General features: G+C 59.9%; 1 protein-coding gene across 5 annotated transcripts in view; it reads right to left on the bottom strand.

Moving 5' to 3' along the window:
- The window catches only part of KMT2D (lysine methyltransferase 2D), a 39518-nt gene that overhangs the window by 10928 nt on the left and 15922 nt on the right, over window positions 1–12668 (bottom strand). For all 5 annotated transcript variants that reach the window (XM_060307107.2, XM_060307108.2, XM_060307103.2 and 2 more), the window contains exons 23-41: window positions 12429–12559; window positions 12197–12344; window positions 11932–11997; window positions 11643–11753; window positions 11304–11441; window positions 11115–11199; window positions 10643–10884; window positions 10471–10544; window positions 10211–10261; window positions 8269–10080; window positions 7981–8160; window positions 7766–7902; window positions 5666–7533; window positions 4012–4135; window positions 3781–3865; window positions 3605–3671; window positions 3272–3504; window positions 382–3171; window positions 108–248 (exon numbers count right to left, since the gene is read on the bottom strand). In XM_060307107.2, coding sequence (XP_060163090.1) covers window positions 108–248; window positions 382–3171; window positions 3272–3504; window positions 3605–3671; window positions 3781–3865; window positions 4012–4135; window positions 5666–7533; window positions 7766–7902; window positions 7981–8160; window positions 8269–10080; window positions 10211–10261; window positions 10471–10544; window positions 10643–10884; window positions 11115–11199; window positions 11304–11441; window positions 11643–11753; window positions 11932–11997; window positions 12197–12344; window positions 12429–12559 — 8483 coding nt within the window. The remainder of the gene's footprint in view (window positions 1–107; window positions 249–381; window positions 3172–3271; window positions 3505–3604; window positions 3672–3780; window positions 3866–4011; window positions 4136–5665; window positions 7534–7765; window positions 7903–7980; window positions 8161–8268; window positions 10081–10210; window positions 10262–10470; window positions 10545–10642; window positions 10885–11114; window positions 11200–11303; window positions 11442–11642; window positions 11754–11931; window positions 11998–12196; window positions 12345–12428; window positions 12560–12668) is intronic.

Below are 12668 nucleotides of genomic sequence, written 5' to 3'. Positions count from 1 at the left end.
GACAAGGCTGGAAACCTGCAGCATGTACATCTCTGCTACTGCACAGGTGGGGGCCAGGCTGCCCCCTATCCTGGGACGGGACCAGGGGACTGGCTCCTGGGGGTCACCTGTTTCAGCTGTTTCAGCAGGGCCTCGCTGGCCCTGACCCCGTCCTCCTTCCGCAGCTTCTTTCGGGAGCTCACCAACCTGTCGCTTGCCTTCTGTACCCTCTTGGGCTTCGGTGTCAAAGGCTTCCTTGCTGCTGTATCCTAAGCCAGATAAACCCATGGTGAAGGCCGCCGTCCCCCTGGGAGCCCTCACCTCATTCCACCCAGACCTGTTCACTCTGCCCCCGGGCTCCAGGCCCCGCACCGTCTGCTCCACTCCAGCTAGAGTACTCACCTCCTTGTTGCTGGGGGTACCCTGTAGTTTCTGCTCCAGCCCAGCCAGCTTGCTGTCAATGTGCCCGTTGATCTCAGCTCGCAGCCCCTCGGGCCCCCGCCCAGTGCTGAGTTGCACATTCTTTGCTCGTAGAAGCTTCTGCAAGAGCAGATGCCCGGCCTCTGAGCGAGGGCCTGCCAGCAGGAGGTGGTTGCTGGTACCTGGTGCCCCTATTGGCTCTCCGTTGGCCTCCCTCTTCACTGCCTGGGCTCCCAGGGCACATGGCTCTTCCCGAGGCTCCTGCTTGATGCTGAGATGGGGTGGCTCGGGTACCACCTGCCCATTCACCTGCTCCAGATGCCCAGGTACCAGGCTGCTTTGGTCCGGCTTCTGGGCTTCCGCTAGGTTGTCTGGGGGGTCCCAAGGTCCCAGCCCCTTGCCAAAGAAGGTATCTGCAAGCTGGGCAGCAGCAGGTGAGACTCTCCCAGGAGGCAGCTCCAAGGGTGGCCCCTGGGGTTTTGGGGTTCCTGGTTGGGTGGTAGGGAGCTGGGCCTCAGAGGGAAGCTGGGAGCTGGGGGAAGGTAACTGTGAGGAAGGTCTCTTTGGCTCTTGGGGGCTGGACGGTGGAGGCGTGGGAAGGACAGGGCCAAGGACTGGTCCTGTGGATAAGGCTCCTTGTGGGGCGGGGAGCCGGGGTGGGCCCTGAGGTCGAAGCCCTGCCCCCAGCTCCTGAAGAGGGCCTGTCTGGGATCCAGGGAAGCCCCCAAGTTGGGGTTGGCGGCCCAGGAGGCCCTGGAGGGGAGAAGGCTGGGTCCCAGGCTCCTGGTAGGGCAGGGCCTGGCGTACTGCCTGACTCTGCTGTAGCTGCCGCTGCATGAGGAGTGCCTGTAGCTGCTGCTGCTGCTGAGGACTCAAGTGCCTCAGCTGCGGGTTTTTGGCCAGGACTCCTTGAAGCTGTGCTCGAAGCTGACCCACTGTAGGCATGACCCCAGCCCCAGGCAGGCTCTGCCCAGGCTGGGGGACAGATCCTGGTTTGGCAGGCTGTGGCCCTGCATTATTTTGCATGGGCCGCTCTAGTCCAAGGGGCTGCTGGGAGCTCAGAAGGTTCTGGGTCATGGGTCCAGGCTGTTCCCCTAAGGAAACAGAGGATTGGGCCAGCACGTGGGGCATAGATGAGGCCTCAGAAGATGATCCACTGCCTGGTTGCCCGTGGCTTCCCACACCCGCTGTGTGGAGCAAGTTAACTTGCTGCTGCTGTTGTCCTGGGAGCCTCAGAGGTGGCTGCAGCTGCACAGAGTTGGGCTGAGGCTGGGCCTGGGGCTGGACAAGGAGGAGTTGTGAGTCCCCGGAGAGTGAGGGCTTTACCTCCCCTGGTTCAGTGGCCACTGACTCTGGTACAGTCCCTACTGCTAACGGCCCTCCCTGATGCGTGGAGGGCCCCTCAGTGGCCTCCGGAGGAAGAGCCGCCTCTACAATGTTTTGTTCCTTGCCCGTTAGGATGAGGGTTGGGCCCAGGGCTCCGGGGCTAGAAAAGTGTTGCAGAGGCTTGGCTGGCAGGCCAGGGCCGAGTGTCACTTGCTGCTGCTGCTGCTGCTGCTGCTGTTGATGCTGCTGCTGCTGCTGCTGCTGCTGCTGTTGAGGGGACAGTAAAGTTCGACTCTGGCTCAAGAGGCCCATCTGCTGCTGCTGCTGTTGTAGCTGCTGCTGCTGCTGCTGCTGCTGCTGCTGCTGCTGCTGCTGTAGCTGCTGCTGCTGCTGTTGTAGCTGCTGCTGCTGCTGCTGTAGCTGCTGCTGCTGCTGCTGCTGTAGCTGCTGCTGCTGCTGCAGCTGTTGCTGTTGCAAGGAGGCCATGGGCTGAGCACTCAGTTTGGGCTGCCCACTGTGTGGCATCAGACCCTGCTGAAGATGGGAAAGCCCCACCATGGATCCCTGCTGTTGGTGCTGCTGCTGCTGCTGCTGGGATGTGACCAGCCGGTGTCCCATAAGGCCCTGACCCTGCTGTGCCAGCTGGGGGGAACTTAGCACCCGGGGCTGGGTCAGGATCACCTGTCTGTGAGGGCCCTGGGGGCCCAGAGCTCCAGGGTGCTGTTGCTGCTGCTGCTGCTGCTGCAACACTGCCACCTGCGCAGGGCCCAGCATGCCCTGGGGCCCCTGGGGTGGCTGCGGGGACAGCTGCTGGACCAGGAGGCCCTGATGGCTGCTGGGAGGCAGAAGCCCTTGGGGCTTGGGACCCAGACCCTGGTTTGCCGGTACCCCTGGGCCCTGCTGCTGTTGCTGCTGGATTGCCACCTGTCCTAAGAGGTGCTGCTGCTGCTGTTGCAGTTTCTGGGCAAGCTGCAGGCGTTGCTGCTGTAGCTGCAGCTGCCTCTCCTGTAAAAGCCTCGAGTCAGGTCCTAGGCCTCGAAGAGCAAGGTTGCCAGGGAAAAAGCCCCCTGAGGGGCCGGCGAGGGCCCCAGCCCCACCAGAATGTTGCTGTTGCTGCTGCTGGGCCAGGGTGGTGTTGAGGAAGGGGCCACCAGGCTGTCCAGGTAGTGCCATGCCCCCGGGGGGCAGGCGAAGACCTGCAGCTTGCCCACCGGGGGGCCCCTGCGGTGGCTGCAGCCCATGGCCAGGGAGCAGCTGACCAGGAAGCTTGGTGAGTAGCCGGGGACTCTGGGAAGGGCTAAGGGCCAATACAGCCGAGTGCTGCTGCTGCTGCTGCTGCTGCTGCTGCTGCTGCTGCTGCTGCTGCTGCTGCTGCTGCTGCTGCTGCTGCTGCTTATTCCGATATTCTGCCATGAGGTTAGTGTGCTCCTTCTGCTGCTTCCGGACCTAACACGGGAGGGTCAGGAAGGTCAGCCTGGAGCCTGCCCACCCATGCCACCCCTCTTCCCAGGCTCCCGGTTGCTAGGCCGAAGTCTGCCTTCCCCACCTGATCCAGCTGTTTCTGGATCTTGCTCTGTTGTTCTGTAACCAGCTTGAGCTTCTCAGCATCAGCCTCTGGGAACTCACGGCCGGCCTTTTTGGCAGTGCGCTGCTTGGCGCACAGAGCTTTCCGGGACTTGCGGTGCACCCCAATCTGCTCCTCTAGCACCTTCAGTTGCATCTGTAGGAGCTGCTGGGTATGGAACAGCCACTCCTCATACTGCCGCTGGTCAGCCTCATCTGGGAAAGGAAGCGGGCGGGTGTCAGGTGATCCAAGTCCCTCTTTCCCCACATACCCCAAGCCCCTTCCTTGCACTCTCCTCCCCAGCCCCATACTCACTGATCACTCCCTGGGCAAAAGTGGGTGGATTGGGACGAGGCTGGGAGGGGTCACCGGCACTCCGCTCCTGTGACGAGAGAGACAGCTAAAGGGTCACTGTTCTGTACCAGGCCCTAAGAAGGGTGGCCTGATGGCACAGGACCCAAGCTCCCACTCCCACCTGACCATTTATTTACCTGGCCACTCCCAGCTGCCACGTGGTTCTGCAGGTCACTGCCGGGCCCCCCTGAGAGTCTCTGGGCTAGCAGGGACACTTGCTGCCTGGAGTCCGCCAAAGCAAAGAGGATGTGTCGGTGATGGGGAAAGTTGAAGGGCAAAGAGGTGGGACAAGAAGGAAGCAGGATCAGGAAGAACAGGGGAAGGACTGGAAAAAGGAAGGGCCAACACTCCCACCCTGCAAGCCTTACCTGTTCATACCAGGTGCCACTCCAATGCTGCCCTGAGCCATCACCTTCTTGATGCCTTTCAAAGCAACCATCTTGGCCTTTGCAATAGGATCAATGATATCTTCTGCAGCAAATTTGTCCAGGTCTGGAGAGGGAGGAGCCAAGTGAGCTGGGCACTGAGGTCAATGCCCCATTCCATGTCTGCTGTTCCAACACCTTGACCTCACTAAGCCAACCAGAACAACGGCACGGCATGGTGGAAAGACCACCGGACTAGGAGCCCGGCAGCATAGGTGACTCAGTTCTATTATTCACAGAACATGTGGCTCCGTTTTTACGCGCACAGTGCTAGGAAAAAGTACTCAGTAAATATCTGTTGAGCCAATATATCAATGTTATTTCACCTCTTTGGGCCTCAGTTTACTCTTCTATTTTGTAGAGATCATGATTCCTTATTCTGCTCACCTCATAGAGCTACTGAGAGGATCAAATGTGACCAGAGTACGAGTACACTTTATGACCTAGAAAGCATTCTTCAAAAGTAGTGTTCTTAGGGCAACTAAGCGCAGCCCAAGAACCCAAGATGCGGGCACTGTGCCAAAGCCCAACGCCAGAGCTGTTTTGGGCACAACACGCATCACCTACAGACCACTCTTCTGCCTGTCCAGGATGCTGGGCAGGAAAAGAGAAACCAGCAGCCACCAAAAACTTAAATCTTCCTGAAATCCTGTACATTATATATTTCTCCACTGCTCAGAGAGCTTAACTGACTCCCTACTTTTTTTTTCTTTTTTTGGCCCCGCCGCGCGGCATGTGGGGTCTTAGTTCCCCAATCAGGGATCGAACCCTCGCGCCCTGTATTGGAAGCACAGTCTTAACCACTGGACTGCCAGGGAAGTCCCCTGACCCCCTACTTTTAAGAGGACTAACCCAACCCCCTCTCCTGGTTATTTTGAGGCAGTAAAACAGTTAAGAGGATATGAGGGCCAGGGTTCAAATTCCAGTTCTGTTAGTTGTGTGACCTTGGGCAAGTTAACTTAACCTCTCTGCCTCAGTTTCCTTTTCTACACTCCACGGTAATAATAGTACCTACTTAATGTGTTTGTTGTGAGGATTAAATTATACAATGAATGTAAAGCGCTCAGCACAGTGTTTGGCATGGCAAACCACCATTATTCAATAGATGCTATTATAATTTGAGGTCTTCTTCAATCTGGGCCCTCTTCTTACCTCTCCATAGCTACGGTAGCGCCCCCTCACTTCTCTCCGCAAAGCCGGCTCCAGGCTAACCACTGTCTCCACTCGTTGTCTCCAAATATACCCCATCGGCTTTCCTGCTGCTAAGTCTCACTAAGTCTTTTCACCAACCCGGTTGCTTTTTCTTGCACCACTCCTCTCCAAGTCCTAATCTTTGGGTCTCACCCCAGCTACAAAGCCTTTGCTAATCAGACGTCATGTGTCTGTTCCATTCATTCATTCCACATCTGAATGCCTGCTGTACGCCGGGCACTATTCTCCCTTAAAAGCTACAGTGCTTCTGCTTACACCACTCGTATGGGATTTGGCCAAAGCTCTTTGTGTCCCATCCCCTTTAACTAGGGAGGATCTTGGGTCTGCAGCCTCAGTGAGCATTTAGTGGTAACGGCGATAAGCCAGCGCCCCCAGATGAGGTTACCTGTATCCGGGAAGAAGCTGTTAGCCAGCTGCTGCTGCATCGCCAGCTGCTGCGGTTTCATGCACATGGAAGGTGGCATACTACCCATGGGCTTCTGTGCCAGCACTGGCTGTGGGCTCTGCTGGGGCACCAAGCCTGCCTGTCCCCCATGCTGCCCACTTAGCATATGCCCTTGGTTGGACACCATGGTCATGGATGGGGCCAGGCGCTGCTGGAGGGCGTGAGCTGGTGGCTGGGTGGGCATCAGTGGCTGGGCCAAGCCCGGCTGTCGGGAACCTCCAAGTCCCAGGGCAAGCTGCTGCTGGGCGCCAGCCAAACTGGGAGAAGAGCCCTCATGTGGCAAAGACACAGCCTGGGCAGGACCCGGGGTGGACAGTAGGGAATGCTGCTGTTGCTGCTGCTGCTGGGCAGGCTGCAGCTGTGCTGAGAGCTGCTGCTTCTTCTGCAGCTCCTTCTTCTCATGTTCCAACAGGTCCTCGATGAGCAGGGGCAACTCACTGGCTACCAGTGAGCTCTCCATCTTGTCCAGCTCATCCCCAGATGCATGTCCACCGGGCAAGGTCAGGGCCCCACTCTCTAGCTCAAACTTCTCCAGCAGGGAGGACCCTCCTGGGCCACTCAGTGGGCTGGGGGTCAGCAGCTGAGCTGGTGGTCCTCCTGTGGTCCCAAAGGGGACCTTCTCAGCTGGGTGCCCACTACTGGAAAAAGGTCCTGTGCCCATTCGAGTGTCCCGGCTGCCCACCACACTCTGTCCTGGCTTCAGCCCCAGGCCTAGGGAAGTGGTGGCTGGAGATGGCTCTACCTTGGGGGTGGTAATGGTAAACTGGCAAGGGGAAGGGTGGCGCCCACCCTCCTCCAACTTGGGCTTCACCTCGGGGAGCACTGACGCCAGACGGGGCTCAGAGGCATCAGCAGCGGGGGGAGGGCGCTCCTCAGGGCCCAAGGGTCCTGGCTCCACCCCCCGCAACAGAGCCTCCCGCTCAGCCTTTTCATTGGCCGACTCCACCAGCCTCAGATGCTCATTGAAGATGTCCTTCTTGTCCCCGGTGTCCAGCTCAGGGTCAGTGTAGGCCAACAGGTCAAACTCATCCCCGTTGAGCAGGTCGTCCAGGTGGGGATCATTGGTCTCCAGGTTTTCCAGGGTGCCCAGCTCATCATCTCCCTTGGCCACGTCCACACCCAGGCCCAGGTGAGCAAGCTCCTCATCATCCTCCAGGGCCTTGTGGGCATCAAAGTCGTCATCCAACTCAGGATCCTCACAGGGTAACTTCCCCGCTTCCAGGGCCAGAGGAGGGCGGCCAAGCTCAGCGCCTGAGGGGGGCCGGCTGACTAGCTCCAAGCCAGCAGGCGCGTTGGGACCCTTGGTATGGGGCGTTGGATGGAGGCCGTTGTTCAGTTCAGGGGCCGGCGGGGCTGAGGGTTTCTGAGGAGGAAGGCCTGACACTGCTAGGCCACGAAGCCCTTCAGGGGCCAGTCGGTGAGAATCCTCAGTTACAGGGAAAAAACGGGGTCTCTGAGGGGGGCCCTGACCAGGAAACGGAGGCACCCCCGGTCCGAGTCCTTTCTGTACATTGTGCCGCAACTCAATGAACTGGGCAGGACCAGCCGGACCAGGCACTGGCTCACCAGGGCCAGGCAGGCGGGTGGGAATTCCCGCCAAGGGGGAACCTATGGCTTGGCGGCCAAGTTCAGGCCCAGGAGTTGACGGAAAGCGTGTCGACATGGCAAGTCGCATGGAAGTTGCTGCTGTTGCCTGTTGTTGCTGCTGCTGCCACAGTTGCTGCTGCTGCTGCTGCTGCTGCTGCAAGGGCAGGGACCCAGGATACGGTGCTCGCTGATAGAAGGCTTGGGAGCCTCCCACCAATTGCCTGGAAGAATATGCAGTAGCCAGTGAGACAGAAGCAGGATGAAAAAGAGCTAGAACACGGGCTGCCCTAAGGAAGGAAGGATGGAGTTAATGCAGTGAGGGGGAAGGAATGGGGAAGCGAAGTTAAGTGATGCTGAAGAAGGATTAGAGAGACGGGAAAATCAGAGGCAGCACACAATGGAGGTACAATATGTTCCCTTGATTTTCCCCCAGGGCACCCCCTGGAGCCTCACCGGCTGTTCACATCCATAGAGGAAGGGGTGGCTGGTGGAGGTGGCCGGGAGAGTCGGTCATCACTGGGGAAAGCCCCTGGCCCCAGGATGGGGCCACCCAGCTTGCTTGGGGGCAGCCCCACAAGGCTGCTCTTGTCCTAGGAGAGATGAGGGTAGATGAAGGTGGGGGCCACCTTCAGCATCTTGGATCCACTACCCCTTGCCACTCTACCTACCTGGGTGCCGGCAAAGGGGGTCTGGCCTCGACCCAGCTGCTCAAAGGCAGGGCTACTAGGCTCAGCACCCCAGCTGCCCGGGGGCCCCACTGCTCCGGCAGCTGCCGCGGTTTCCTTCTCCTGCCGAAGGGTGTTGCGCTGGATCTGCTGCCGAATCAGCAGCTCCCGTAGTCGTTGGCGCTGCGCAGGGAACAGAGAAGAGGGGTGAGTCCATTCTACTCAAACCAAAGGGCTGGCACAGAAACAGAGGTGACGTGGAGGGTGCTCAGGTCCAGGATGTCGACTCACCTGTCGCTGCTTCTCCAGCTCGGTCTGACTGAGGCTGGACATGCCTGGGTCCTGGGTACCTGGAAGTTCAGGTGCCGCCAAAGAGCTGCCCATCCCAGCCCCTGGGTCTTCTCGCTTCTCAACTGGAGAGGTGATGCCTGCCCGCTGTGAGGCTCCATGGGACAGGTAGGGGAGGGATCCATCGGGTGCAGGTGGTGGAAGGACTGATGGGGGGCGTAGTGGGGACAGCCCATAGCCCTCTCCTGTGGACCCACTGCTGGGTCCCAGAGGGCTGCCCGATGGGTGGAAGTTCCCTGTGGCTACTGTGTAGTTTGTGCTTTGAGGCTTGCCCAAGGTAGGGCCGGGCCCAAAATGGCTGTTGATCCCATGGGGTGGAGGGAGACCAGGCTGAGGGACAGGGGGCTTTAGCGAAGGCTCCCCTACTGCCTGAGGGAAAGTGAAACGCATGGGAGAAGGGGTGCCTACAAATGCACCAGTCCCAGGGGACCGGGCAAAATTGGGGGGCTGCACACTTGGGACCTTGGCATGGAGCTCACCTGCCGGCCCTGAGGGCAGGGCTGCTGGGAAACCCCCAGCCCCCAACGGAGTGTGGGCTAGAGGCCCAGCCTTGAAGGCAACTTCAGGGGGCTGGGGGCGGGGCGGCTTATGCAGTGGGGCAAACGGGTCCCGGGACTGAGGGCGTGAGGGTGGGCGGGAATAAGGGTCAGGGGACTGGAAGCGAGGGGTAACAGGGGATGGGCAGAAAGCCTCAGCAGACAGAGGACGGGGTGTCAACGGGGACTGGGAGCTGGACTGGGACTGGGGACTGGCGGGCACTCGGGAGAAAGGGTCAGAGGGCAGTGAGCGAGGAGGCAGGGCACAGCAGCTCTCAGGGGGTGGGGGTGGGGGCCGAGGGGTCAACGGGGGTTGGGCATAGGGGTCAGGGTAGGGGCCAGGGCGAAAGATGTCCGAGTGGCTGGGAGGAGAAGGGGCCAAAGCCTGGGCAGGGGGCGGCTCCTGGGGCCTTAGGCCCAAGCCTGGGCTCTGGGGCTCTACCTGAGATGCCCGAGGGGTCAGGGGGGCTTTGAAGACATCGGGTGCCTTTAACTCCAGGCCACCCAGATGGGGGCCTGAGGAGGGTGAGTCAACAAAGCCCAGGTTTGGGGGCCCATAGCTGGGAGACGATGCCCCAAGCTCTTCCTTCTTCACCTCTAGGGCCTTCCGAGACTCCACGAAAGGCAGGGGCGACAGCAGAGGCTCAGAAGCCTTGCCTCCCCCTACCCCTGGGCTCTCAGGCACAGCCAAGTTGTCCAGTGAGGGGCAGCGGGGTTTGAGGAAGGGGTCAGGTGTGGAGGGCTGGTGTCGGGGGGTGCCAGGTGGGGTGGTGTGGAACTCCCCTGGCTGGCCGGTCCCAGGACGAGATGAGGCACCCAGGGTCGCGGGCTGCGCGGGGGCCCCGGTCGGACTAGGATAGGGAGGATAGGTGGGTGGTGCCGTGGGGAAGCGGGGCTCCAGAGCGTAGGCGGGGGCCAGTCCAAAGGGGTCCTGCGAAGGCACTTGGGCGGGCACCTGGGGTGGGAGCTTGAGGAAGAGCTCACCGGGCGAGTCGGGGCCGGGCACCGTGCCCGCCGGCGGCTTCAGAAACCCATCCGCAGAGGTAGACAAGCCGGCGGGGGGAGTGGGGCTGCCAATGAAAATGGTGGGGGCAGCAGCAGGAGGCGGGCTGCCCAGTGCCCCTGGCTGGGGGGGAATGCGGAGATGTAGGGCCGGTCGGTCAGTCTTACGGGCCATGTCGCCCACCTTGGTCTGCTTGTTGATCTGGCTCTCAGCCTGCTACAGGGAGAGACCAGGCACAGAGCAGTCAGTCAGGCTGCTGTAGGCAGGCCCTACGTCCCCCCTACCCTTAGAGAGCCCGCCCCACTACAGGTCTTGGACGGCACGGCCCAGCCTGGCCCCCACTCACCTTTTGCACCTTGTTGATGCGGTGAGCTGCCCGGTTATCTTTGGCCTTTTGCTGAGGAATAGAGGACACAACCTTAGGCTAGGACGCAATCTCACGCTGAGCCCCCAGCCCTCGCAATGTCACTCACACTGCCTACCCAGAAGCTGATCCCTACTGGCCCAGCTGCTTTGGGAGTGGGGAATGGAAAGAACTGAGGCGACCTTCCCAAAGTCACCCCACACCCTCAGTTCCCACGCTGACCCAGGCTCCCTCTGTCTCACCAGGTAGGGGGCTTTATCAGCAGCTGGAACTTTTCTCCAGAGCTTCATGATTTGTTTGCAGCGGCTAGACCAGTCTGGAGGGCAGACAGAATGTGTTAGAGGAGACCTGGCAGGTGACCCCCTGCACGTGCCATGTTACAGGTTGTCTCCCTTGCCCTCATCCCACGGGTACCTGGGTAATCTTGCTTGAGATTGGGAAAGTTAATGTTGGCATAGAGCACAGGTGAGATGGTAGAGAGCTGGCCCAACTCCTCGTCCTTCTCCCAGCGCTGAAGACTCCGCTGGTTGTAGGAGAGCCCGTCGCCCTCACCCTCTGTGGTGGGCGTGGTCGGGGTGGAGGGCGTGGTGCCCCCCGAGCCTGTCCAGGGGCTGTCTGGCTCACCGGGCTCCGGGCTAAAGAAGCCCCCGCGCTCCCTGGGGCGCAGGGGCGGAGAGTCACAGAGGGCAGGGACACCAAGTCCCACCCCAGACAAACTGCCCAGAGTCCCCAGGCCACTGCCCTGCCCCAACAGAGGACAGTCACTAACAAAGGAGCAGAGGGAGGTGTTGCTACAGCAGCACCCAAGAGTCCAAGGTTCCCTCCCTTGGCATGGCCCCAGTTGGAAGGAAGAGACTGCCCACGGGGGTTAAGCATAAATACCAACCTAGAATCCAGGAATGGGGACTGGCAAAGGCCCGGGTAGGAGTCCATTGGGCTGCTGGAGGGGAGATTGCCCAAAGGGAGTCCACCTACAAGAGGCACAGGATCAGCGAAAGGAGTAAGTGGCCCATCCTGGAGGCAGGCTTGGCCACACCTGCCCACCCAGTTTTCAAACCACTCCTATCCAGATCACCTTGAAGAAAGGGCCTCTGTAGCGGTGTACGGCTGCCGTCGAGGCCAGGGGTTCCACAACCCAGATGTTGCTCTCGCTCAGAACCCAGAACATCCTTGAAAAGCTGCTGCAGGTCCTTGGATTCCATCTTGGGCAGTTCTGTGAGGGATCGATGAAGGATGCTGCTGAGGAAGACTGGGGAGTTGAAGGGACACCACAGGGCTACAAATGGTCACGGCCAGGGAAGATGCCCACGACTCCCCACTAGAGAAGCTGTAGAGATGAGAGTCTCACAGGTAGGATGCTCTCCTTCTCCCACAGAGGACCCTTATAGGCAAGGAGTGTGGGTCACAGCCTCACCTTCTGTGGGAATCCTGTCTAAGTCAGAGCTAAGCATCCCTTCCCCCGGGGTGCCTGGCTTCTCAGGGTCACTAGGCACTGGGGATGCCTTTACGCCGCCATCCTCAGGTCCTGCAATTGCCAGGAGAAACCCATCAGCCAAGGCCAGTATGGAGGTACCACACTGGCCACCCTGAACCGCAGAAGGCATGGAACACTTTCCAGCCTCCATCCCTGATAGTGCTCAGCGGCAGAACAGACTGACATAAGCAAAACCAAGATGGCACACAGTCCTCCCAGCAGCCCTCACCTGATGTGTCAGCCTTGCCCTCAGGACCACGGGATTCTTCATCTGCAACATCGGGACCATCATCTCCTATGAGCAACAGTCGCCATTCCAATCAGAGATGCCCTACATGTGATGCCCCGAATAGGACCCCAGCTCCAAGGCCAGGGCCCTTGGCCCACCCTCAACTCCTGGAGACCAGCCTATTTCCCACTAAAATCTCTTACCAGCTTCTAAGCACAGAGCGAAATTGGACCCCTTCAAACCACCTTACCCCCACACGACTGACCTTTCTGTGAGGTCGGGAGCTCCTTCCTATCTGAGCCTCCATCCCCCTTGGCTTTTGGGGTTCCTAGTCCAAAGCTTGGCCGGCCCACCCCAACTGCAAAAAGGGCCTTCCGGCTCAGGTCCAGCAGCTCCTTCCCAAAGAAGGCTTCCTGTGGGAGGAGTCAGGGAGAAACAGGCTTCTTCATGCCCTGCAGGACCGACACTGCCCTTGCCCCTCGGAGCCTAAGACCCACCTGCAGATAAGCAGGGAACATGTCCTCTAGTTTGCTCTTCTTGCGCCCTCGCCGCTGCTGCTTCTTCTTCTCATCCCCATCAGCTAAGCTCTGGTCCACAGAGCCCTCTGCAGGCAGGTCGGCAGGCAACACTGGGGACCGAATGGGAGGTGTCTGCCTCTCTGGGGACAGCGGGCATGCTGCTCCCAACTTGGCCTGGGGACGCTTTCTGCCTACTCTCTCCCCAGCGCCAGTAGTGGG

The sequence above is a fragment of the Globicephala melas genome, chromosome 10 (assembly GCF_963455315.2).
Source record: "Globicephala melas chromosome 10, mGloMel1.2, whole genome shotgun sequence".
Lineage (NCBI taxonomy): Eukaryota > Metazoa > Chordata > Mammalia > Artiodactyla > Delphinidae > Globicephala > Globicephala melas.
Note: the sequence above shows the minus strand (reverse complement) of the source record. Positions and strands in the feature narration are given on the sequence as shown.